Raw genomic sequence first — 27311 nt, 5'->3', positions numbered from 1 at the left:
TAACTTGAGTCTTCTCTCTCTTATTTCTCAGTCCATCTAGCTAAAGGTTTGTCAGTTTTGTTAATCATTTCAAAGAACCGACTTTTGGTTTCATTAATTTTTCTCTATTTTTCTCTTCTCTATTTTATTTATCTTTGCTCTCATATTTATTTCCCTCTATCTTTTTTTTTTTTTTTTTTTTTTTTTTTTTTTGAGACAGAGTCTTGCTCTGTTGCCTAGGTTGGAGTACAGTGGTGTGATCTCGGCCAACTGCATCCTCCACCTTCTGGGCTCAAGCAATTCGCCTGCCTCAGCCTCCCAAGTAGTTGGGATTACAAGCATATGCCACCATGTCTGGCTAATTTGTGGGTTTTTCGTAGAGACGGGGTTTCACCATGTTGGCCAGGCTGGTCTTGAACTCCTGACCTCAAGTGATCTGCCTGCCTCAGCCTCCCAAAGCACTGGGATTACAGGCGTGAGCCATTGCACCCAGCCTGTTTCCCTCTTTCTTTTACCTTTGGGTTTAGTTTGTTCTTCTTTTTCTAGTTCCTTAAGTTGTCACGTTAGGTTTGAAATCCATTTGAGATTTGAATTTGAAATCCATTCACAACTATAAATTTGCCCCTAACACTGCTTTCACAGTGTCTTACAGATTTTGGTATGTTGTGTTTTTATTTTCATTCCTCTATAAATATTTTACAATTTTCCTTGCGTTTTCTTCTTTGATCTATGAGTTATCGAAGTATGTGTTGTTTTCTTTCCACAATTTTATGAATTTTCAAGTTTTATTTCTGTTGATTGATTTCTAATTTCATATTGTTGTGATCAGAGAAAATACTTTCTTTGTATGATTCTCTCTTTTAAAGTCTATTGAGACCGAGCGTGGTGGCTCACACCTATAATCCCAGCACTTTGGGAGGCTGAGGTGGGTAGATTACCTGAGGTCAGGAGTTCAGGAGCAGCCTGGCCAACATGGTGAAACCCTATCTCTACTAAAAATGTAAAAATTAGCTGGGTTGCTGACAGACACCTGTAATCCCAGCTACTTGGGAGGCTGAGGCAGGAGAATCGCTTGAACCCGGGAGGTGGAGGTTGCAGAGAGCTGAGATCGCACCATTGCACTCCAGCCTGGGCAACAAGAGCGAAACTCTGTCCAAAAAAAAAAAGTATTGAGGCTTAATTTCTGGCCTAACAAATAATCAGTCCTGGAAAATGTACCACATGCACTTGAAAAGAGTGCGTATGCTGTTTTCATTGGATAGAGTGTTACATGTATGTCTACTGTCTGGTTACTTTATCTGTTACTGGTCGGGGGATATTGAAGTCTCCAGCTATTATTGTGTAAGTATCTATTTTTCTCTCTTTAATTCTGTTAATTTTTGCTCCATATATTCTGATGGTCTGTCTTTAGTGTATAAATTTTTTTTTTTTTTTAAGAGATGGAGTCTCGCTATGTCTCCCAGGCTGGAGTGCAGTGGCACAATCTCAGCTCACTGCAACCTCCACCTTCCAGGTTCAAACGATTCTCCCACCTCAGTCTCCTGAGTAGCTGGGATTTACAGGCACGCACCACCATTTAGTAGAGACGGAGTTTCACCATGTTGACCAGGCTGGTCTTGAACTCCTGACTTCAGGTGATCCGTCTGGTTTGACCTCCCAAAGTGCTGGGATTACAGATGTGAGCCACTGTGTATAAATGTTTATACAGTAGTTCCTGCTTCTCCACGGGGGATGTTCCAAGACCCCCAGTGGATACTTGAAACCATGGATAGTACCAAACCCTATAGGTACTATGTTTTTTCCCATACATATATATGTATGATGAAGTTTAATTTATAAAGCAGGCACAGTAAGAGATTAACAGTAATAACTAATAATAATATAGAACCGTTACAACAATATACCATGATAAAAGTTATGTGAATGTGGTCTCTCTGTCTTAAAATATCTCAATGTACTGTACTATGGGTAAACAAAACTCTGGAAAGTGAAACTGGATGAGGGGTGACTATTGTAAATGTTATATTTTCTTGCTGTATTGAACCTTTAAAAAAATATGATGTTCTCCTTTGTGTCATTTAGGTTTTTCTTAAAATCTTTGTTGTTACTATTTGTACAGAGTATCTATTTCCATCCTTTCACTTTCCATCTGTTTGTGTCTTTAGATCTAAACTGAGTGTCTTGTAGACAGCTTATAGTTGGAGCATGTGTTTTTATCTATTTTGCCAATCTCTGTTTTTTTAATTGGAGAATTTAATTCATTTACATCTAAAGTAATTACTGATAAGGTGTAATTACATCATTTTCCAATTTTATGTATTCTTTATAGATTTTTTTGGCCCTCATTTCCTCCTTCTGTGTTTAGTTGATTTTTTTTTGTAGTGAAATGTTTACATTTCTTTTTCATTTGCTTTTATGTATGCACTATAAATATTTTCTTTGTGGTTATGATGAGGAATACGTTTAACATCCTATAGTTAAAACACTGTAATTTGAATTTTTACCAACTTAACTTTAATAGCATACAAAAACTGCTTCTTTACAGTTCCATCTCCATCACTTTCAGTTGTGCAGATGTCATAAAATTATATTTTTGTAGGCTGTGTGCCCAGAAACTTAAAACAATAATTCTTTTGAATGTGTTAGACTCTTAAATCATGTAGAAAACAAAAATATAGTTAAAAACCGTTGTTAACAATAATACCAGCTTTTATAACTGCCTGTATATTTATCTTTATTGAGATCTTTTGTTTCTTTATACAGCTTTGAGTTACTGTCCAGTGTTCTTTAATTTCATTTTGTAGGATTCCCTTAACTGTTTCTTACAGGGCAAACCTAGTAGTAACAAACTTCTTCGGCTGTTTGAGAATGTCCTAATTTCTCCCTCAATTTTGAAGGATATTTTTGCTGAATATAGGATTCTTGGTTGATAGCTTTTTCTCTTTTAGCACTTTGACTATGTTGGAAATTTGACCTGGATCTTGAAGGATGGTTAAGATTTACAAGATGGGTTAAAAGATAGGGGTAAAGGGAAGGGATTCCAGGTGGAGGCAACAGTAAAAAAAAAAAAAAAAGGCAAAGATAGAAGAAATACTGAGGTCTCTAAAATGAGTAATATGTAATTTATTTTGTTTTGAGGGTTAGATTATGAAAATCAAAGTGGTTTTCTCCATTTTGAAAGATAAGCCTAGAAAGGTGGATTGGACCATTCTCTTGTGTTTTAGAGGCCAGCAGAGGAGTATAGACTTTATTTTGTGGCCATGAGGAAATCTTTGCAAGTTTTTGGGTAGGAGAATGAGGCTGCTGGTTTGGAAAGATTGATTTGGCAGCATTTTATAAGATGTGTGAGAGAGATGAAAACTCATGGTGGTTAAACCAGTTAAAATTCTGTTGAAATAGTTTAGGTAGAAGGATAGGAGAGTATGAAGGCAAAAGAGGATGTGGCAGTGGAATTGACTGTATCAGATCTGTACATGCATGAGTGGAAAGAAGGAAAATGTAATAATGTTAACTACACTAGGGCAGTGTTTTTTATTTTCCTCATGATATATCCGAAGTGTCTAGTACAGTGCCTGGCACATAATATATTCTTTTTGTTGTTGTTGTTTTTTTGAGACGGAGTCTCACCCTGTCGCCCAGGCTGGAGTGCAATGGCGCGATCTTGGCTCACTGCAGCCCCCACCTCCTGGGTTCAAATGATTCTCTTGCCTCAGCCTCCCAAGTAGTTGGGATTACAAGTGTCTGCACCACACCCAGCTAATTTTTGTATTTTTAGTAGAGGCGGGGTCTTACCATGTTGGCCAGGCTGGTCTTGAGCTCCTGACCTTGTGATCCACCTGCTTCGGCCTCCCAAAGTGCTGGGATTACAGGTCTGAGTCACCGCACATAGCCAACTTTTTTTTTTCTTTTTTTTTTTTTTTAAAGAGACAGAGTTTTGCTGGTATTACAGGTGTGAGCCACCATGTCTAGCCAATATATTCTTAAATATTTGTTGAATGAGTGAGACTGTTTTGACCGAGATTATTAATCTGTGTGATTTAGATACTGGTGATGACATTAACAGAAATAAAGCCTTGAGAAGAAAATGAATTGAATTTTGAACATTGTGAGTTTGTGTTATCAGACATGTGGCCAAGGATCTAGATTCAGGAGATACCCACATGGAAAGAATAAAAGCCATGTCGGTAGATGTCAGGGAATATTAGTGCAAAAATTTGTAAGTGTGAATATAACATGACATATTCCAAATTAATTCCTCCTATTACAAATTACGTATATCTTATATATTTAATATACATTTAGTTTAGTCAATTCAATAAAATTTTAGTGTCGTAACAACTTCTCCATATTGAATTGCCATTTACTGACTGGGTTCTTTTGAATTCCATGAAAATGAGTCAGGCTTAATGCTTATATACTCTAGGCTTTGGCTTGTTAAGTATGTACAAGAGTATATTAATGTTAAATTTTAATATGATAATTTGTGTAAGAGTTTTTCTTGGCTTTGCTGATTATTTCTATCATCAGAACCAAAGCTAAGTAAATTTATTCATATTTTGGGATAGAAATGAAGATTATTTAGTATGTTGATTCTTTGTACAGTACACATGGGAATGCTAGATGTCCTCTTTTGAGGTTTATAATTTGATTTACAAAACTGTCCTGTTTATTTTAGTATTAGGAAAACATTTCTAATTTTCAGATGATGAGACAAACCATATTAGATGTAACTGACTTGTGCATTATTCACCCAATATTTCTGGTGAAGTAACTTAAAAAGAGAATACAAAAAGAGGAAGTGGAAACTGAAAAAGATAATTGGGGAATATTTCTAGGGTATTGTAGATGAGCACATATGCACATATTTAAAATAATATATTCAAATTTTATTTTTCAAGGTTTCCATTTGGAAAGGTTGTTCAAATAAAAAAGTATCTGATGTAATTTTACTCAGTTGTGAAACATTATTAACAGGGATTATGACTCCTTTAAGGTTTATGTGAACAAATATTCCTTGCCCTTTCTCTTAATATGCTTGTCTTTATTTATTTTATTATTTATTAATCCAGTAGATTGTAAAGTGCTAACTTTGAATGACTGTTGAAGCAAATGAGAGCAACATAACAGTAGATGTTTTGTTGATGATTGTCATAATATTTATAGTATGTTGTGTATGAGGCAATGGTTAGCTGATAGGAAGTAGGAGTTTTTCTAGCTTCGGATCTCCTTTAAATGGTCTGTGAAACACATTTGTGCCTTGGAAAGGAGATTAGAGATGATCTAATGTGGGTTATTAAAAATGAACAACATAAGAAATTTATTCTCATTGAATATACATGTTAACTTTTAACTAAACCCTATTTGTACAAAAAAAGGTATATTGTACAAAATTTAAATAATTTTTTAGATTGAATAATATAATTAGGATACATTATTATTAAAATCATACTCAAACTGGGATCTGCATATATTTTCTTTGGAGTCTGTAGGTTTCCTATGAGAATGAAAGATATTGTGTGTTCACATCAGCAATCATCTAAAAATAAAGTAGGAACATATTTTTTATCATCTAGATCAGGGGTCTCCAACCCCCAGGCCGCAGACCAGTACTGGTCCATGGCCTGTTAGGAACCAAGCCACACAGCAGGAGATAAGCAGCATGTATTACTGCCTGAGCTCTGCCTCCTGTCACATCAGCTACGGCATTAGATTCTCACAGGAGCGCGACCCCTATTGTGAACTGTGCACGTAAGGGATCTAGGTTGTGCGCTTTTTATGAGAATCTAACTAATTATCTGAAGTGGAACAGTTTCATTTCCCCTGCCAACCCAGTCTTTGGAAAAATTGTCCTCCATGAAACCAGTCCCTGGAGCCAAAAGGGTTGGGGATGGGGACCACTGATCTAGAGGACCATTTAATAAACCAGTAATACCAGTAGATTGCAGTGCCCTTGTGTATGCTTGTTTTGCTATTGGTTCCGGATAGAATCGTACTTCTTTGTGATGAGCTTAAAAGAACTGAGACATACCTCATGCATAAATGATGCATTTGTGGACAATACAGGGTCAAATAATGTCACAACATTGTGATGTAAGTTTTGTGGTAGTTCATATTCTGTTAGCTAACATTTTGAGCATCTTCCATGTTCTTGGCACTATTCTAAGTGTTCTTCATGTATCATCATGAATCAAACTTAATATTGTTTTAAGAGTTTTTTTGATAGTCCTCATTAAAGACTTATGTGATATGTGCCATCGCTGTTCCTGTTTTATAGATGAGGGTGCTAAAGTACACAGAAGTTAATTTTCCTAAGGTTACACAATTTTTGTTGTTGTTGTTGTTTGTTTTTGTTTTTGAGATGGAGTCTTGCTCTGTTGCTCAGGCTGGAGTGCAGTGGCACGATCTCAGCTTACCACAACCATTGCGTCCCAGGTTCAAGTGATTCTGCTGCCTCAGCCTCCCGAGTAGCTGGGATTACAGGTGCCCGCCACCCTGGCAGAGGCAGATTTTTGTATTTTTAGTAGAGACGAGGTTTCACCATGTTGGCCAGGCTGGTATCGAACTCCTGACCTCAGGTGACCCAGCTGCCTTGGCCTCCAAAAGTGCTTGGATTACAGGCATGAGCCACCACACCCAGCCAACTTTTTTTTTTTTTTTTTTTTTTTTTAAAAGAGACAGGGTTTTGCTATGTTGTGCAGGCTGGACTTGAACTCCCAGGCTCAAGTGGTCCTGCCTCAGCCTCCTTAGAAGCTGGGCCTTCAAATGCATACCACCATGCCTGGCTAAGAGTTAGTTTTCGTAGACATTGTCTGACATCATAGCTCCTAGCCATTCTGTTATGTTGCCTCACTGTAAAGACAAGTACTTGTACAATTACATCACATTTGACACAGTAATATAGCCATTCCAAGCTCAAAAGAACGTGTATGTTGGCAGTCAACACCACATTCATGTTACAATTTTAGATTTTGTTTTAGCCAAACACCATCTTTTTTCCTGTCATGGTAATGTTGTTGGTTGAATATTATTGGTTTGTGGTTATCTTTGGATTCAGTTTGTAAGATTTTACTGTTATATGAGTTGTTATAAGTACTAGGAGTTTGTCCTAGTTTACGTTTATATATATTTTAATAACAGTATATAAACCAAACAGTATCTGAGACATGTCTTAACCAATTTAGAAGTTTATTTTACCAAGTTGAAGACATGCCTGGAAGAAATAAACACAGAATCACAGAAACTGTGGTCTGTGCCTTTCTCCAAAGATAATTCTGAGGGCTTCAATATTTAAAGGGAAAAAATGGACTGGAGGAGAAAGAGGGAGGGTATGGTAATCCCCATGTTGCAAGAGAAAAGGAGCAGACAGGGGAATAGTCAATTATGTATTAGTCTCATGCTCAGTAAAGCAGCACTTTACACAAGATAAGGAGAACATAGAGTAGCTACCTCTGGAGATATTTAACCTTTTATCTGTAGCTATCTGCCAAGGAACAAAAGGAAAGGCCTTTTCTTGCATTACTTAGCTTTCAGCTTAATTTTTTTCTTTTGGCATAGTGAATTGGGGTCGCAAGTTTTTATTTTCCTTTCACAATTATAACAGAAATAACAGAAATTAGAGTAGGGATGCTGATGCAAAGGATTGCTTTTAATCCTTTGGAAATCAAAGAACTCATGTAATGCATATGAATACGTATTGATTTATTTACTGTACAAATTCAGAGTTTTATATAAAGTGCTGGATTTCCTTAAACAGCATGAGTTGAGGAAACTCTTTTAATTTGTTGTTTTGTGACTTGGATGTATTGCTCCCAACCCAGGCATGTGGTCTGGGTGACTCATAGACAAACGGTCCATAGGTAATAATAAAGACAATACTTTAGAGGGTTTGTTTCCCCCCTTGTTTCTAATTGGGGACTATTCTCTTGTCACAGGCCTAGAATGTTATCTTACTTAATGGAATTCTTTTAGAGATCATTACTACCAAAAATATAGGGCCTCTTAATCAGATGAACACAAAGTAGTAAGAAGCGAAAAGAGTTCCCTATGATTTCAGTGAGATTTGTCTTGACTTAAACGAAACTTTGATTCAGTTTTATAATCAGAATGAAGACGATCATTTTTCTCCTTATAAAATTCAAATTCATCGTCTTCAGAATTTAATTTGGAAAGGTTTCCTTTTGCAAATTAAATTTATGTGTATTACATGCCAGAGATTCTAATGTGCTTTGTTAATCATCTTTGAAGTAATTTCTCCAGAGATGGAATGCTTTTGAATTCAATATTTATTGAGCGTCTACTGTGTACAAGTCATTGCAAGTCACTGGTGATGTATTTGGTTCCTGATAGCATTATTTAATTTTGCTACACATTCCTAGTATACCCAAGAAGTGGAAGAACTTCATTCAAACATTTGAATCTCTGATATTATTTGTTCCCGTAATGGATTTATTTCTGTAACTATTCTCTGGCTGGATCAATTTGTTCCTTTCTCCTTACATTTTTCTAGTACTTTTTTGTTTTTAACTTCTAGAGATTTACTCTGATTTTAGCAGTCTTTTGTTCATTGACCTTCTGGAAATATTCTATTGAAGAACCAAAATATTACCACCACTCTATACTTGTAGAGGACTTTAATATCAAATTCTAATGTGGATACAAAAGACTTTCTGATGTTTGATAAGCTCTTCTTGACTAACCCCTTATTTTAGTCTGGCAGTTAGTTAATGTTCCCTGAGACACATGAAATTATAAAGAAAATACTGAGTATATATATATTTTAAGAAGAGGTTTCATAATTTTGTCATATTCAGCCTCATATTTACAGGGTATTCTTAAACATGTTTGTATGTTGAATTAATAACATGTTTAAGAATGTGATCTTAGAAAATGTAATGTAATCTTAGAAAAGATGTGGTCAATACACCCTCCCAAGACTAGACCAGGAAGAAGTTGAATCCCTGAATAGACCAATAACAGGCTCTGAAGTTGAGGCCGTAATTAATAGCCTACCAACCAAAAACAGTCCAGGACCAGACAGATTCACAGCCAAATTCTACCAGAGGTACAAGGAGGAGCTGGTACCATTCCTTCTGAAACTATTCCAATTGATAGAAAAAGAGAGAATCCTCCCTAACTCATTTTTTGAGGCCAGCATCATCCTGATATCAAAGCCTGGCAGAGACGCAACAAAAAAAGAGAATTTTAGACCAATATCCCTCATCAACATTGATGCAAAAATCCTCAGTAAAATACAGGCAAACCGAATCCAGCAGCACATCAAAAAGCTTATCCACCACGATCAAGTGGGCTTCATCCCTGGGATGCAAGGCTGGTTCAACATATGCAAATCAATAAATGTAATCCATCATATAAACAGAACCAAAGACAAAAACCACATGATTATCTCAATAGATGCAGAAAACGCCTTCGACAAAATTCAACAGCGCTTCATGCTAAAAACTCTCAATAAATTCAGTACTGATGGAATGTATCTCAAAATAATAAGAGCTATTTATGACAAACCCACAGCCAATATCATACCGAATGGGCAAAAACTGGAAGCGTTCCTTTTGAAGGCAGGGATGCCCTCTCTCACCACTCCTATTCAACATAGTGTTGGAAGTTCTGGCCAGGGCAGTCAGGCAGGAGGAAAAAATAAAGGGTATTCAAATAGGAAAAGAGGAAGTCAAATTGTCCCTGTTTGCAGATGATGTGATTGTGTATTTAGAAAACCCCATCATCTCAGTCCAAAATCTCCTTAACCTGATAAGCAACTTCAGCAAAGTCTCAGGACACAAAATCAATGTGCAAAAATTACAAGCATGCCTACACACCAGTAACAGACAGAGAGCCAAATCATGAGTGAACTCCCATTCACAGTTGCTTCAAAGAGAATAAAATACCTAGGAATCCAACTTACAAGGGATGTGAAGGACCTCTTCAAGGAGAACTACAAACCACTGCTCAACGAAGTAAAAGAGGACACAAACAAATGGAAGATCATGGATAGGAAGAATCAATATTGTGAAAATGACCATACTGCCCAAGGTAATTTATAGATTCAATGTCATCCCCATCAATCTACCAATGACTTTCTTCACAGAATTGGAAAAAACTGCTTTAAAGTTCATATGGAACCAAAAAAGAACCCTCATTGCTAAGACAATCCTAAGCCAAAAGAACAAAGCTGGAGGCATCACACTACCTGACTTCAAACTATACTACAAGGCTACAGTAACCAAAACAGCATGGTACTGGTACCAAAACAGAGATATAGACCAATGGAACAGAACAGAGCCCTCAGAAATAATACCACACATCTACAACCATCTGATCTTTGACAAACCTGACAAAAACAAGAAATGGGGAAAGAATTCCTTATTTAATAAATGGTGCTGGGAAAACTGGCTAGCCATTTGTAGAAAGCTGAAACTGGATCCCTTCCTTACACCTTACACAAAAATTAATTCAAGATGGATTAGAAACTTAAATGTTAGACCTAATACCATAAAAACCCTAAAAGAAAACCTAGACAATACCATTCAGGACATAGGCATGGGCAAGGACTTCATGTCTAAAACACCAAAAGCAATGGTAACAAAAGCCAAAATTGACACATGGGACCTAATTAAACTAAAGAGCTTCTGCACATCAAAAGAAACTACCATCAGAGTGAACAGGCAACCTACAGAGTGGGAGAAAATTTTTATAATCTACGCATCTGACAAAGGGCTATTATCCAGAGTCTACAAAGAACTTAAATTTACAAGAAAAAAAAAACTCCATCAAAAAGTGGGCAAAGGATATCAACAGACGCTTCTCAAAAGAAGACATTTTTATGCAGCCAGCAGACACATGAAAAAAATGCTCATCATCAGTGGCCATCAGAGAAATGCAAATCAAAACCACAATGAGATACTATCTCACACCAGTTAGAATGGTGATCATTAAAAAGTCAGGAAACAACAGGTGCTGGAGAGGATGTGGAGAAATAGGAACACTTTTACACTGTTGGTGGGACTGTAAACTAGTTCAACCACTGTGGAAGACAGTGTGACGATTCCTCAAGATCTAGAACTAGAAATACCATTTGACCCAGCCATCCCATTACTGGGTATATACCCAAAGGATCATAAATCATGCTGCTATAAAGACACATGCACACGTATGTTTACTGCGGCACTATTCACAATAGCAAAGACTTGAAACCAACCCACATGCCCGTCAATGATAGACTGAATTAAGAAAAGGTGGCACATATGCACCATGGAATACTATGCAGCCATAAAAAATGATGAGTTCACGTCCTTTGTAGGGACATGGATGAAGCTGGAAACCAATATTCTCAGCAAACTATCGCAAGGACAGAAAACTAGACACTGCATGCTCTCACTCATAGGTGGGAATTGAACAATGAGAACACTTGGACACGGGAAGGGGAACATCACACACTGGGGCCTGTCGTGGGGTAGGGGGAGGGGTTAGGGATAGCATTTAGGAGACATACCTAATGTAAATGACGAGTTAATGGGTGCAGCACACCAACATGGCACACGTATACATACATAACAAACCTGCACGTTGTGCCCATGTACCCTAGAACTTAAAGTACAATAATAATAATAATAATAATAATAACAACAACTCAGAATCTCATTGTGGACCTTAGCAACTATTTTATTAAAAATGAAACATTTTTTCCTTTGTCATGTTTTAAAGAAAATAACTGCTTTGAGTTATAATTCACATACCATAAAGTTCACATATTGAAAGTAAAAAAATAAATAAATAAAAGAAAAGATGTGGTCCATTAATAAAGGTTTCCCCACAGGGTTAATCTGTGGTGTGGTGTTTTTTGTTTGTGGGCGGGGGTGGGGTTCTGGTTTTAACAGAATAGTATGATGTTTGATGACACCACTTCTGGGACCAAATGTGTTATCTTTTTTGTGACACCAGAAACCAAATTTCTAACATTAGCTGGGTGTCCAACAATTGAGTTCAATTCTGACACTGATTACCTGGAGGTAGTACAGATCCCACAGCTTAAGGGCTTCATTTCATAAGACTGCCCCTGCTTAAGATGCTAGCTGCAAATGGGATGCCCGGGCTACCCACATTTTGTAACCGCCCAAGTGTTTCTCCTTGCCCACTGCCTAGACAGAGCCAATTTGTTATGACAGGGGAATTGCAATAGTGAAAGAGTTTAATTCACATAGAACCGGCTACACGGGAGACCAGAGTTTTATTATTTCTCAAATCAGTCTCTCCGAAAATTCGGGGATTGGAGTTTATAAGGATAATTTGGTAGGTAGTGGGCCAGTGAGTCGGGAGTGCTGATCGGTTGGGTTGGAGATGAAATCATAGAAAGTCGAAGCTGTCCTCTTGGTGCTGAGTCAGTTCCTGAGTGGGGACCACGATACCAGATGAGCCAGTTTATTGATCTGGGTGGTGCCAGCTCAGAGGACAGGGTCTGCACAGTGTCTCAGGCAGTGATCTTAGTTTTGTAATAGTGATGTTATCCCCAAGAGCAATTTGAAGAGGTTCAGAATCTTGCAACCTCCAGCTACATGACTTCTAAACCATAATTTCTAATCTTTTGACTAGTTAGTACTACAAAGACAGTCTAGTCTCCAGGCAGGAAGGTAGTTTGTTTTGGGAAAGGGTTAATATCGTCTTTGTTTCAAAGTAGAACTCTAAACTATGTTCCTCCCAAAGTTAGTTTGGCCTATGCCCTGGAATGAACAAGGACAGTTTGGAGGTTAGAAGCAAGGTGGAGTTGGTTAGGTCAGATCTGTTGCACTGTAATAATTTTCTAAGTTATAGTTTTTGCAAAGGTGTTTTCAGTTTCTTCCTGCCTCTGCAAATTTGAGGAGTCCCATGATTCCCACCTCCAGGTTTGATAATTTGCTAGAACTACCCACAGTACTTAGGAAAGCACTGTACTTACCATTACAGATTTATTATAGAGGATACAACTTAAAAACAGCCTAATGGAGAGATGCACAGTGCAAGATGATAGGATGGGGATGGCACACAGCCTGCACATTCATGTGTTCACTAACTTGGAAGCTCTCTGAACCTTGATGTTTAAGGGTTTTTATGGTGGTTTCATTACACAGGCACAGTTGATTAAATCCTTTTCTACTAGTGATTGAGCTCAATCTTCAACCCTTCTCCATTCTTCAGAGGTCTGGAGGTGGGGCTGAAAGTTCTAATCCTCTAATCACTTGATTTTTTTTGGTGACCAGCCACCATGAAGCATCTAGGACCCTTTGTCCCACTTCCTCCCATTGAGCTATCTCATTAGGACCCTTTGTCCCACTTCCTCCCATTGAGCTATCTCATTACTATATAAAAGACAGTACATTCCAAAGGCTTTTGGAGCTCTATGCCAGGTACTGGACACAAAGACCAAATATTAATTTTTTATTATACCTCAGTTGCATTTTTGTATTGCTTCAGATTCTGTATAAGTAGTGAATATTACTGAATATTTTTTGGATTTAAGTATATGTGACATTAAAAAATTTTGTACATACATCATTTTCCATTTTTGTACATCCAGTATTTCAATAAAACTTTGGTTAAAATGAACAAAAATGCATTGATTTAAAATTTTTAATTTCTCTTGTTTCATTGGAAATTTTTTAGTCTATATTATTAGGCCTGGTTAGTCATGGATCTGACAGTTCGGCCACTAATAGAGCAAATAGTAAATTCACTTGGGAAGAATATAATTTACTGGACTTGAGTACCTGTATTCTTTTCTTTGAAAGAGTGGGTTACTCTGGAAGTTTACTTCTTCCTTTATGGTATTTATATGCTTGAATATTTGTGCTGGTTCTGGGGAGGGACGTTTTTGACTTCAAGGGACATTCGGCAATGTTTAGTTTTCACAGCTGGAGGGTGGGGATTGGTACTGTTATCTAATGGGTCTCTGGATGCCAGGAATGCTACTGAAAATTCTATAATGCACAGAGCAGCCCCCGCAACAAAGAATTATCTGGCCCAAAATGCTAATATTAACTGAGTTTGAGGAATTCTGCTATAGGCCAATATGGGCATCACCAGTGTTTAGATGGTATTTGAAGCTTTGAAACTGTGGATATCCTCATCCACTGAATTGATTTTTACCATTTTGATAGATATAGAGAAATATTTCTCGTTCCTGTTCCCCAACGACTTATTGAGAGATTAAACTGCAGCCATCCAAATTACCTAAATACAGTTGTTAGCTAATCTAGAGTGTGGTTTTGAGGGGGGGGAAGCAAACTATAAACCATACTATCTTTATAGTCCTAAACCTTAGGGAAGACTTTCCAGATCACCACTGAAAAATGCTTTAGGACATTGGTCTGGGAAAAGATTTCATGAGTAAGAACTTAAAATCACAGGCAACAAAAACAAAAACGGGTTTATGTCAAACTACAAAGCTCCTGGACAGCAAAGGAAACAACAGAGTGAAAAAAGAACTTATAAAATAAGAGAAAATATTTGCATACTACTCACACTACAGGGGATTAATATCTGGAATATACAAGGAACTCAAACATCTTAACAGCAAAAAAAAAAATGGATTTAAAAGTGGGCAAGTGATCTGAGCAGACATTTTTCTTTTTTTTTTTTTTTTTTTTTTTTTTTTTGAGGCGGAGTCTTCACTCTGTCGCCCAGGCTGGAGTGCAGTGGCACCATCTCGGCTCACTGCAAGCTCCGCCTCCCAGGTTCGCGCCATTCTCCTGCCTCAGCCTCCCGAGTAGCTGGGACTACAGGCTCCCGCCACCGCGCCCGGCTAATTTTTTGTATTTTAGTAGAGACGGGGTTTCACCGTGTTAGCCAGGATGGTCTCGATCTCCTGACCTCGTGATCCGCCCGCCTTGGCCTCCCAAAGTGCAGGGATTACAGGCGTGAGCCACCGCGCCCGGCCGACATTTTTCAAAAGAAGATGTACAAGTGGCTAACAAATAAATGAAGAAAATGCTTAACATCACTCTTCATCAAAGAAATGCAAATCATAACCACAGTAAGGTATCATCTCACCCCAGTTAGGCTATTATCTAAATGGCAAAAAACAAAACCAAAAAGCAATAAAAATGCTAGTAAGGATGCAGAGAAAAAGTAAGTTTTATACTCTGTTGTTAGGGATGTAAACTAGTACAGCTACTATGGAGAACAGTATGGAGATTCCTCAAATAACTACAAATAGAATTTTTTTTTTTTAGACGGAGTCTCACTCTGTTGCCAGGCTGGAGTGCAGTGGTGCAGTCTCGGGTCACTGCAACCTCTGCCTCCTAGGTTCGAGCAATTCTCCTGCCTCAGCCTCCTGAGTAGCTGGGACTACAGGCACGTGCCACCATGTCCAGCTAATTTTTGTATTTTTAGTAGAGATGAGGTTTCACCATGTTGGCCAGGATGATCTCGATCTCTTGACTTCGTGATCCGCCCGCCTCGGCCTCCTGAAATGCTGGGATTGCAGGCGTGTGAGCACTGTGCCCGGCCCAAATAGAACTATTAATACGATATGATTCAGCAATGCCACTACTGGGCATGTATTCAAAGGAAAAGAAGTCAGTAAACCAAAGAGACATCTGTACCCTATTCTTATTGCAACACTAGCCAATAGCCAAGATAGGGAATCAACCTAAGTGTCCAACAACAGATGAATGGCTAAAGATGTGGTATATATATACAAAGGAACATTATTCAGTATAAGAAGGATGCAATTCTATTATTTGTGACAACATGAATGGAACTAGAAGACATTAGGTTAAATGAAATAAGCCAGGAACAGAAAGTTAAACACCACGTGTTCTCACTCGCATGTGAAACCTAAGAATAGTTGATCTCATAGAAATAAAAAGTAGTGCAGAGGATACTAGAGGCTGGGAAGGGAAGAGGGCAGGGGGGAGGATAGGGAGAGATTTGTTAAAGGATACAGAATTACACAGCTAGATAGGAGGAATAAATTCTAGTGTTCTGTACCACTGTAGGATGACTATAGTTAACAATGGTATATAGTTTCAAATAGCTAGAAGGAGGATATTGAATGTTCTCAATACAAAAAATTATAGATGTTTTACATGATGGATATCCTAATTACCCTGATCTGATCACTGTAGACCATATATATTGAAATGTCACTGTGTACCCCAGGCATATGTACAGTTATTATTTGTGAATTAAAAATAAAATTTCTTAAAAAATTATTTTTTTATTTTTTATTTATTTTTGAGATGGTTAAAATGAACATCATTTTAACCTGTCTCCCAGGTTGGGATGTGGTAGCACACTCTGTGTCTGTCTCCCAGGCTGTGGTGTGGTAGCACAGTCTTGACTTACTGCAACTTCCGCCTCCTGGTTTCAAGCGATCCTCCCACCTCAGCCTCCTGAGTAGCTAGGATTATAGGTGTGCATCACCACGCCCGGCTATAAAAAATAAAATTTCATTAAAAAAAGTATTGAAGATGAAAAGAGTTCTGGAGAATGGTTGCACAACAGTGTGAATGTACTTAACACTATTGAACTGTACATTTAAATATGGTTAAGATGGTGAGTTTTATGTTACATATACCTTACTACAATTTTAAAAAGATACTTGTATCCAATTCTTGATAGTTTCTTATGCAGTTTTCTAGTTTTTTTCTCTAGGACTTTTGTTCTGTTTTCTTCAGTGTTTTTTCTTAGTCAAGAGAGTTTATAATCTCTCAGGTGATTTTTCATCCTTTTCCAGCTGTTCCTTAATTTTAAAGTATACAAGTTAGCCCTCATCCTAAAAATTGGACAATACTGGACTGATGTGAAGGTATAATGTTTGAATTTTAGTTCATAAATGTTAATTGAAGTGTTTATCAATTTAGGGAACTATGTGTGTTCACTGAATATTGAAAAAGAACTATTTAGCTTCAGATACTTTCAGTATAAAGCTTACTCATGATTTCATATATTGTTTTTCTTTCTTTCTAATAGGCTTTTAAGGATATGCTGTATTCAGCTCAGGACCAGGCACCTTCTGTGGAAGGTAAGATGAATTAACCCTTAAGTTTAATCACAGAAAACCTCTTTTTAAGGAAAGATATTTTGTACTGCAGAGTATAAAACTAATATGATGATAAAACTAAAACTGTCCTATTATATAGGTCTTTTTTTCCTTTTAATAATATATATAATGATTATTTTCTATTTTATTCTAAATTTTTCTCTTGTCTAGTTCACCTTTACCCTATGACAGATCTTTTACTATGTCCTTATGTCATCTTAGGACTGTGTATCATATGTATTGGTTTAGTCAGAAGTTTTTCTCTGTAATGCTTCCTTACTTCCCCTCCCCTCCCCTCCCGTCCTTCCTTCGTCCATAATTTGCACAACACAGCTTTTCCTTTCTGTTTATGTCATGCCTTTAGAGTGGGACCAGTAAAACAATGGAGAATGTTTACAATCGATGTGTGTGTGTGTGTGTGTAAGCATGTTTATGTATACATGTGTACATGTTCTTATGTCAGTAAATAGGAGCTAATTCAACAACTGTTCTTGAGGGAGAATGTTCCTTCTGAGGCTGGATATTCTTTTTTTTTTTATTATACTTTAAGTTCTAGGGTACATGTGCACAACATGCAGGTTTGTTACATCTGTATACATGTGCCATGTTGTTGTGCTGCACCCATTAACTCTTCATTTACATTAGGTATATCTCCTAATGCTATCCCTCCCCGCTCCCCCCCACCCCCCACAATAGGACTCGGTGTGTGATGATCCCCTTCCTGTGTCCAAGTGATCTCATTGTTCAGTTCCCACCTATGAGTGAGAACATGCGGAGTTTGGTTTTCTGTTCTTGCCATAGTTTGCTGAGAATGATGGTTTCCAGCTGCATCCATGTCACTACAAAGGACACGAACTCATCCTTTTTTTATGGCTGCATGGTATTCCATGGTGTATATGTGCCACATTTTCTTAATCCAGTCTGTCACTGATGGACGTTTGGGTTGATTCCAAGTCTTTGCTTTTGTGAATAGTGCCGCAATAAACATATGTGTGCATGTGTCTTTATAGCAGCATGACTTATAATCCTTTGGGTATATCCCCAGTAGTGGGATCAGTGGGTCAAATGGTATTTCTAGTTCTAGATCCATGAGGAATCACCACATTGTTTTCCACAATGGTTGAACTAGTTTATTCTTTTAAAATTCCACATCAGGTTTTTAAAATGAGAGTTGAGTGCGAAAAAATATGTATCGAGAATATTCTAAGTTGGATGTACAGAATAATATCTTTATAAGACACCAATTCTGTGAAGTTATTCTAGTGACAAGCTATTAGAGACTTGTTCTTATGACAACAGATAGTGAAGTTGTTTAATAAAACTGTAGATTTATAGTGAAAAGTATCATTTCATCAGTCATATAGAAATATCCATCTTTCATCTCAAACCATTCTGAATTAAAAACATATTTCCTCTGAACATGTAAAAATCTTTTCTCTTATATTAAGTCAGGAATTGGCAGTTAGTTTCATGTCACTGAATTTTAGACTATAATATATGTAATTCTCTAATATTTAACTCAGGACACTTAAGGTTTATCAATATGTTTAGTTTTTTATTTGGTTATCTCTTATAAAGAATACCTCCTTTAACTATTTAAAAAATATAAGAAAAATGAAATTCTGTAGAAGCTGAACTGATTCCTAACCCTGTGTAACTTGCTTTAATATTGGTTCACTTATTTTACTATTCTGTTTGCAGCAAAGATACTCTGAGATATATTGAAAATGATGATGATATTTATTCATCCCTTTTAGGCTGGAGCATGTTTCTAGTATTTTAAAATTTTCTTTCAGCTGTTATTAGAGAAAAACTGAGTTTTGTGAAAATATGTTCAAAATGACAAATATTTATGGTTAAGAGCCTTTTCTTTCTCTCATTGTCCAGAGACATTAACTTCTTTGGACCATGTTATAGGGGAAGTATTGTAGGAACATGTACTACTTTCACAAGAAAAACATCTGCACACATTCTTTCTTTATACTTTCATGTAAACATACTATACAACTATAGTTTTATAGTGAAGTATTACTTTCTTCTTAGTAGGACATTTCAGGGTACTACCTTAACTTCATTGATAAAATGGGCTTTTTCTCAAAAGCAAGTCAACATAACAATTTCAGTGTATTGAGAAATTATTTTACTTTAATTTGCTCTCTATTACTCAAACAGACACATTCAAATTCCTAGTTATTTTGTTTCATCCTTTGAGAGTGAATTTTAATGAATCAGTTATACATTGCAAAAAAATCTCTATTTAAAATAAATGTTTTATGATTATAACTAGGAAGTGCTAATATTCTGAAATAATATAGATAAGGACTTACTCTCAGGTATTCCTTATCAATTTATATGTAAATATATATTTCAGATATATTTCTGATACATTTGATTATCTACTCTTCTATGTAATCACTGGTATTTCTGATATATTTCTGATGTATATCATTACCTACTCTTCTATGTAATCACTGGTATTTCTGATACATTTCATTACCTACTCTTCTATGTAATCGCTGGTATTTTTGTGTAACCATTTACATTGGAAATATATGACTGAGATATTGACTTAGAATTCTGTGTTACAGATTATACAGTATGTTATTAATTTTTCTTTTCTTTTTTTTTTTTTCTTTTTGAGACAGGGCCTTGCTCTGTCACCCAGGCTGGCTTGCAGTGGCATGATCTTGGCTCACTGCAACCTCCGCCTCCTGGGGTTTTAAGTGATTCTCCTGCCTCAGCCTCCTGTGTAGCTGGGATTATAGGCGCCTGCCACCATGCCCAGCTAATTTTCGTATTTTTAGTAGAGATGGAGTTTTGCCATGTTGACCTGCTTGGCCAGTTTTGCCATGTTGGCCAGGCTGGTCTTGAACTCCTGACCTCAACTGATCCACCCACCTTGGCCTCCCAAGTGCTAAGATTACAGTCATGAGCCACTGTGCCTAGCCTATTGATTTTTTAAATAATGGCATATTTAAATTTTTACTATTTTGTTATGCTTTTCTGCAGAAAGACTTGTAAATATAGAATACATGGCAGTAGATTAGGGGATTAAAGTGACTAGAATTGTGAGGTTTTTAAATTCCTGATGTCAGTGAGTATACTACCTCTTGATATTTGTAACAAATTAAATTAAACTGCAAACTGGAGGTTTCCCATCAGTGCGTCAATCAATTATACCTTAATAATCAGGGTTGTTCTGAGGCAAGATAATTTTTTACCTTTATAAATTAAGTTTAACAATTCTTACATATAGTACCCATTTGACATTGTAAGTGTCAAGTTTTCAGTGATATAGAACTGTGGAAAATATAAATTGAAATATCTTTTACCTTTTCTCATGCTCCCTACTCCCAGTTTACTGTCTCAGTAATTTTATGGAATTAATCTACTTGGGTAAATGCTCACATCCTTACATCTTTATTTTTTTTTTAAACTGTCTGTCTTCCCTCTTTCCCAGGATAATTTTGAAATTATATATATATAAATTATGTGCTGTATTTGATTAATCTATTTTAGTTTTTCCTCTGAATTAATTTCAAGAAAAGCTTCAAACTTCATTTTGTCATATTCTTTTTAAATGTATTTTTTGCTTAAAAGTATCAATGCTTTCTACTCTTCATTTGTGATGGAAAAATATGAGAATCCAATAGTCAATCTAGGTAACGGAACTAAGAAATTGATATTTCTAATGGAAAGGGACATTAAAAGATCATTTTGCTTAACCTTTGTTTTAGATTTGTGTATTTTGAGACCACTTTAAGGTTGCATGACTCAATAATGACAGTTGGGATTATTATTGCTCTATTTGACAACAAAAGAGAATTCTGGAGATTAAACTAATATAAAAAGACTTTTTAAAAAATGACTTTGCATTTTTCTCCAAATGATATATTTGAATATAATTTTAATTGGACATTTCGTTGTGTCTCTATTTTTAAAAGATTTAAGAATTTTTAAAAACATTACTTTGAAAAATACTAGGCTATTTAACTTGTTAGAATAAAGCAAATTGTATCTTTCAATAAATTTCTCTCCTCATTTTTTTATTACTCCATATAGTTCCCAGAAGTATTGGGGAAGGTTTATAGAATAAGATCGCACATATTAGATAGGAATAGTTACAGAACTTAGAATAAGGGGAAAATGAAGATAGAATAGTGAGAGTAAAACTAGAGTAAATTTAATAGAATAGATACCATGAAGATTCTGGAACAGAAAAAGAACATCAGGCATAAACTAGAGAAATCTGGGTAATGTATTGATTTTAGTTAATAATAATATATCATTATTGATTCATTGATTATGACAAATGTACGATATTTATGTAAGATGTTAATGATAGAGGGGCAGCTGGGTTGAGGGAATATTGGAACTCTCTGTACTATCTTTGCACCTTTTCTGTAAGTCTAAAACTATTCTAAGGCTAAAAGTTTATTTGGCCAGTTGCAATGGTTCACACCTGTAGTCTCCTGACTACTTGAGGTCAGGAGTTCGAGACCAGCCTGGACAACATAGTGAAATCGTGGCTCTACTAAAAATATAAAAATTAGCTGAGTGTGGTGGCGCATGCCTGTAGTCCCAGCTACTCTGGAGGCTAAGCAATGGGAATTGCTTGAACGTGGGAGATGGAGGTTGCAGTGAGCTGAGATCGTGCCACTGTACTGCAGCCTGGGCAAAAGAGTGAGACTCTGTCTAAAAAAAAAAAATGTGTTTAAATAAAATAGATACCATAAGATTTTGTACAATTGACACAATGTAAATTCAACTCTGAATTTTCAGAGGATAGAATAAGATATTATTTCAAAATTGATATAAGGTGAATTTACACCAGTTCCTCAAAAAACATAGCTTTTACTGAACATGAAATTTGAGAGGAAATTCTTCCTTGGACCCTCATGGAGAGTCTTTTGTTTGTGTGTTGAATAGTATCTCCAACAATAGTTTTACAAAGAGCATGACAGTCAGTTTTAAAAGACTGCTTCTTATAATCCAAGGATGTAATGTAAAAATGTGTTACTTGTGACCTCCAATCCCTAAATAATCTGGTCCTAAATCATAAATGTCCATGACCTCACCTTCTACATTTCCCCCATTTTTTCCTAGGCTCCTTTCTTTCTTTACCTAAATCAGGCCAAGCTTCCTCTTGCGGTCTGATGTAGCCACTTAGTCACTTTATATTGCATCACTCTAGTTTATTTCTTTGCATAGCATTTGTTACTTTCTGATATCTTGTTTTAAAAAATTGATTAATTCTCTTTATGGAATGTAAGTCTCTTGTGACTAGTGATTATGACTTTTTAAAATTTTTACATGTAGTATCTGAAATAGGCACGTAGTTTACGTATTTACCGGACACATTATTGAGTAGGAATAAAAGTGAATCATTTTCCTCAATTCCTTGAAGCCAACGTACTGTTTATGAAAAAAGGAGTAAATTAACCTAGCTTGCTTCTCTATGTGTGTGTGTGTTTTAAAATTTTTTCAAATTCTCTTGATCTATTATGTTTAGATGCAGAATTTTACCTGCTGGTTAGATGACCAAACATACTATTATTAGTTGTTTTACAGTACTGGCATTTTGATTTCATAAGGTATAGTCTGAGATGACACATAGGGTATTTTTTAAAAATTAGTAGAGGAGCAGATGATACAAGATCATAATTTTAAAGGTTTTTTTGTTTTTTGTGGCATCATGTTTTATTGCGAGAAATTATATTTTATGAAGTATTGAGAGTATTTTGTTAAAACACTAATTAAACCATTTCTAAAGTTTTTATGTTTAGTATGCCTCCTTTCAAAGATACATGAAATCGGCATAGATTTGAAAGACCATATGTAAGTTGTTAGAGGATTTTTAAATATTTATCTACTCAGTGGAATGTATTTTTTAGACTAAAATAGACCTATTGACTGATAAGTTTCCTTTTATATTTTGTTTTTGTTTTTATGTTATAATACATTCCTTTTGATGGAGAGTATACATAGCTAATGTTAGCTTAATTCATCTCTGAGTCAGTTAGCTTGTACAGCTATCTGACTTTCTGAAATTGGATAAATAAATAGAGATAAGGACATAAGTAACTGGCCACCACACTAGTCTCTGTTTTTCTGCCGTTTCTTCTTTAGTCTCCCTGTTCCCTCCCCAGTCTTGTGAACAGGTTTTGTTAGAAATTTTGGCTTAGGTTCTCTCTGGTTATTCTATTTGGTTAGCAGATGTGTTACAGTCTCCCTAAGCTCCTTAGAATTCAGTTCTTAGTGACATTGAAGATGAAAGTGTGCTTGTAAATTATTCATTCTTATTATACGCTTCAATGGACAGGGTCCACTTCAAGCATCTTCTTCCATGTCACCCCTGTCCCCAGATCTTTGTTGTTTTAACAGATGTGAGCTTGCTTTTTAGTTCTGGAGAATGGAAGACTGAATTGCATTTCTAAAATTCATGAAGTAGTTTTCGCATTTATAGGATTACTGTCAAATATGTGCATTTATATAACATTACTTTTTCATGTTATTTTAAATCTTGTCCCCCCCCCAGTTTCCACTTTGTTATCCTGCATATTTATTTCGAAAAAAATTATTTACATGACTTTTCTGACCTAGGTATAAAACAATTTGGTGTTTATAATAGGCAGAGCTATATTTAATCTGCTACATTTTCAGCTGGGCAAAGGCAGGAGAGTAGCTTTTCTAAGTTCTATTTTTCTGTTAACGTTGTTTTGTCAGTAAGGTATCCTAGTCATTTATTGTCTCTGCTTGAAGTGAGTTAATGTTGCATGAGAAGACTATACAAGGGACTAGTAATGAGGTTAACCCCAAGAATGAAATGGTAGATCTATCTGTAGGCACTGAGCCTTGTTGTGAGAGCCATAAAGAAATATAGATGGCTAAGATTGGAGGTTGATACAATAGCCAAGCCAACAAAATAATTGCCATCTCTTTAAGAATGATGTATTTTATTCTTCATTAACTCCCTTTAGAAAGGATGAAAAGACCTGATTGATACTCAAAAGTCATGTAATGGAGTTACTTCTGAAGGATGTGCCTTATTGATTATTTGTTTCATGTTTACATTGGAAAATGATTTGCGTGTTCATTTGTGTTATGGCAGTGACAACTTGTAGATAACAAGAACTATTAACTTCAAAAATGGACTCGTATATTCTATAAAGATGTCAGTAACCTCAGTCTAGTTAGCTAATAGGCAAGGTGTACTTCTGAAGAACAGATAGCATTGATACTTGATTTGAAGAAATATCTACTTCTTTTTCACAGAAAGAGAATTAGATCTAATTTAATGCCCATTGTTATGACATTAGATAATGATATAAATAGTAAAATTATGTTATGAAAACAAATACGGTTTTTAGTAGCATACAAGTAGGAAGCTGGAAGCGGTGAAGAAATGTTGTGAACACAGGTTTATAATCCTTTCTTTGTGACACTGTATTTAATGCATCTTTAGTATTTAAAGTATTTCATCACCTGTAAAAGTCACTAATATATAAAGTCACTGTTTCAGTTATCACACAGTGTCATTTCTTTTTTATTACCAAGTTTGAGAGAAGGTCATGAAATAGGGAAAAGATAATGATAAAACATTAAATCATGGAACAAAAAAGGTCTGGGAATTAAAAATGTAGACTCTACACTGTAGAGGAAAAGGTAACAGCAGATGGATATGATGATTTCAGATAGAATTTCCTGAAGTAGACATTAGAAAGCTGGAGCAATTGTTAAAGTTTAAAGTTGGCAGAGTTCAAAGTAAGGGAAGTTCCTCCTTGAGTTCTTTTCATTTTCTTTAGGCAAGACCACCTAAGGTGTTTAGTAAAGAAGCAATGAGAAAGCTAGAAAGAAGCATATGAAGTTGTGATCAGAGAGTAGTGGTTTTCCAGTACTAGGTATCATTGAATAAAAGAAAAATTCCTGCCATTGAAATGAAAGAGATGCTCTAAAAATCATTTAGAGTAGCATCGACTTCAATTATCTGAGGCAGTATGAAGAAAAAAGAGGAAGTCAATAATTGGAAAAGTAGATAATCTCTTGTATTAGTTTCCTTCAGTTGCTGTAATAACCACAAACTTGGTGGCTTAAAATGACAGACATTTATTCTCTCACAGTTTTGGAGGCCAGAAGTCTGAAATCAAGGTGTCTGCAGGGCTACCTTCCTTCTGGAATTCTGGGGGAGAATCCGTTTTTTGCCTCTTCCAGCTTCTGATTATTGCTGGCTTTCTTGGCCTGTGGCCACTCCAATTCATGCCTCTTTACCTTATCCTTTGTCTGTCCTCTGGGTATCTAAGGACATTTGTCATTGGATTTAAGGTCTGCGTGGACAATCCAGGATGATGTCATCTCAAGATCTATAATTACATTACAAAGACTCTTTTTCCCAGTAAGATCACATCACAGATTCTAGGGATTTGATATAGATATCTTTTTTGGTGGAGGGGAAGGGACACTTTTGTGCCTACCATATTCTTAAAAAATTTTTTTTTAGTTGTTGTTTTAGAGACAGGATCTTACTCTGTCATCCAGGCTGTAGTGCAGTGGCACAATCATAGCCCACTGCAGCCTCAAACTCCTGAGCTCAGGAGACTGTCCCACCTCAGTCTCTCGAGTAGCTAGGACTACAGGCCCATGCCACTGTGCCTGGATAATTTAAGAAACTTTTTTGTAGAGACAGGGTATTGCTATGTTTCCCAGGCTGATCTTGAACTCCTGGGCTCAAGCGATCCTCTCGCCTTGGCCTCCCAAAGTGCTGGGATTATAGGCATGAGCTGCCATTCTCAGCCTACTATATTCATGCATTTACATTTAAAAAATACATTTTAATGTTCTTCAAATTGTGAACTAGAGCTTGAAGTCCAAATGAGGCATTTGCTTCAAGTGTTTCTACCTGCTGTATTTTGAAAGGAGCAGTCAAATGGTGTCAAAGAAAAATTCAGGTATGATTCCAGAAAGTGAAAAACTGGCCAATAGATATTTGTCAGACTTGAGTGTATAAAATATAGTAAAGGACCATTTATCTGCCTCTAGTGATAGTTACCTGCAAAATATTCCAAGTTATATCTCAAATTTATCTTTATTTCCAATATCCTTCACGAGGGAAACAAGGACCACAGATCTCTTTTTAGTACACAGGATCAATGTATTCCCCTCTCCCAATTTTTTTTGATTGTGGAACTTTTAAAGACATACAAAAGTAGTGAGGATGTATAAAGAACCCCACTTTTCAATAATTGAACTTTAACAATTATCAGTGAAAGGGCTAATCGTGTGTCACCCCACTCCTGATTGTTGTGTGTGCGCGCGCGCATACACACACACACACACACACACACACACACACCCCCACCATGTTTTCTTTATCCATTCATCTGTTGATTCCATATCTTGGCTATTGTGAGTAGTGCTGCAGTATGCATGTTGGTGCTGATATCTCTTTGATATACTAATTTTCTTTTCTTTGGATTGGTGGATTAAGTGGTCGTTCTATTTTTAGTTTTTGTTTTTTTTTTTTTTGAGTTTACAGATAGAAACATATTTACTGAGCTATACCATTAAAAAAATGAAGAATTCAATCGGTCATTATGGTGAGAGATGGAACATACAAAGGTGATATCACAAGTGCAAGGCAGGAAGACTTGAAGACGCAGAGTCTAGAAAATACATTGTGTGTGTCTTAAAACCTGGTGGGAATAAAGTAAAAACAGAAAATTACAGATACACCAATTTTTGCTATGAGAACATCAGTAGAAACTAATAGTGTATTAATAAGTAATACCTCTTGTTTTAATATTGTTTGTCCTAGGAATAGAAAGATCATCTTATAAAATAGTTAGTTGACTATCAAACACAAAAATACATACATATGAACATTTCTATAGGTGCATTTTTAAAAAGTGTGATAGAGTTCATGACCTACTTAAGATAAAAACCCTCAGAAGATTAAGCAATATGCATAAATGAGAATGTCCTTAAATTGATAAAGGGTAATCAACCCAAATTTTATAGTAAATAAAATAGTTAATAGAGAATTGTACGGGAAATTTATTTAAGATGAAAATAAGAAAAGGAAGGCTGTCCACATTGCTTTGATTCAATATAATATTCAAAGTCCTGACTACCACCAATATCCAAAGAAATGCTAAAGCAGAAACAAAGTTGTAAAGCTTTATAGAAAAGAGGGGAACTGTGCCACTATTTACAGATAATATTGTCATAAACATAGAAAGTTAGCAGAGTAAATAGACAAACTGTGACTACTAAGCAAGTATTTCAGCAATGCCGCTAAATCTGA

The 27311-nt window shown here is 36.1% G+C and overlaps 1 protein-coding gene across 2 annotated transcripts in view; it reads left to right on the top strand.

The window, feature by feature from the left end:
- The window catches only part of XPR1 (xenotropic and polytropic retrovirus receptor 1), a 267712-nt gene that overhangs the window by 35719 nt on the left and 204682 nt on the right, over positions 1 to 27311 (top strand). For both annotated transcript variants that reach the window (XM_050766256.1, XM_050766266.1), the window contains exon 2: positions 16942 to 16993. In XM_050766256.1, the coding sequence (XP_050622213.1) occupies positions 16942 to 16993 (52 nt within the window). The remainder of the gene's footprint in view (positions 1 to 16941; positions 16994 to 27311) is intronic.

The sequence above is a fragment of the Macaca thibetana genome, chromosome 1, assembly GCF_024542745.1.
Source record: "Macaca thibetana thibetana isolate TM-01 chromosome 1, ASM2454274v1, whole genome shotgun sequence".
Taxonomy (NCBI): domain Eukaryota; kingdom Metazoa; phylum Chordata; class Mammalia; order Primates; family Cercopithecidae; genus Macaca; species Macaca thibetana.
Note: the sequence above shows the minus strand (reverse complement) of the source record. Positions and strands in the feature narration are given on the sequence as shown.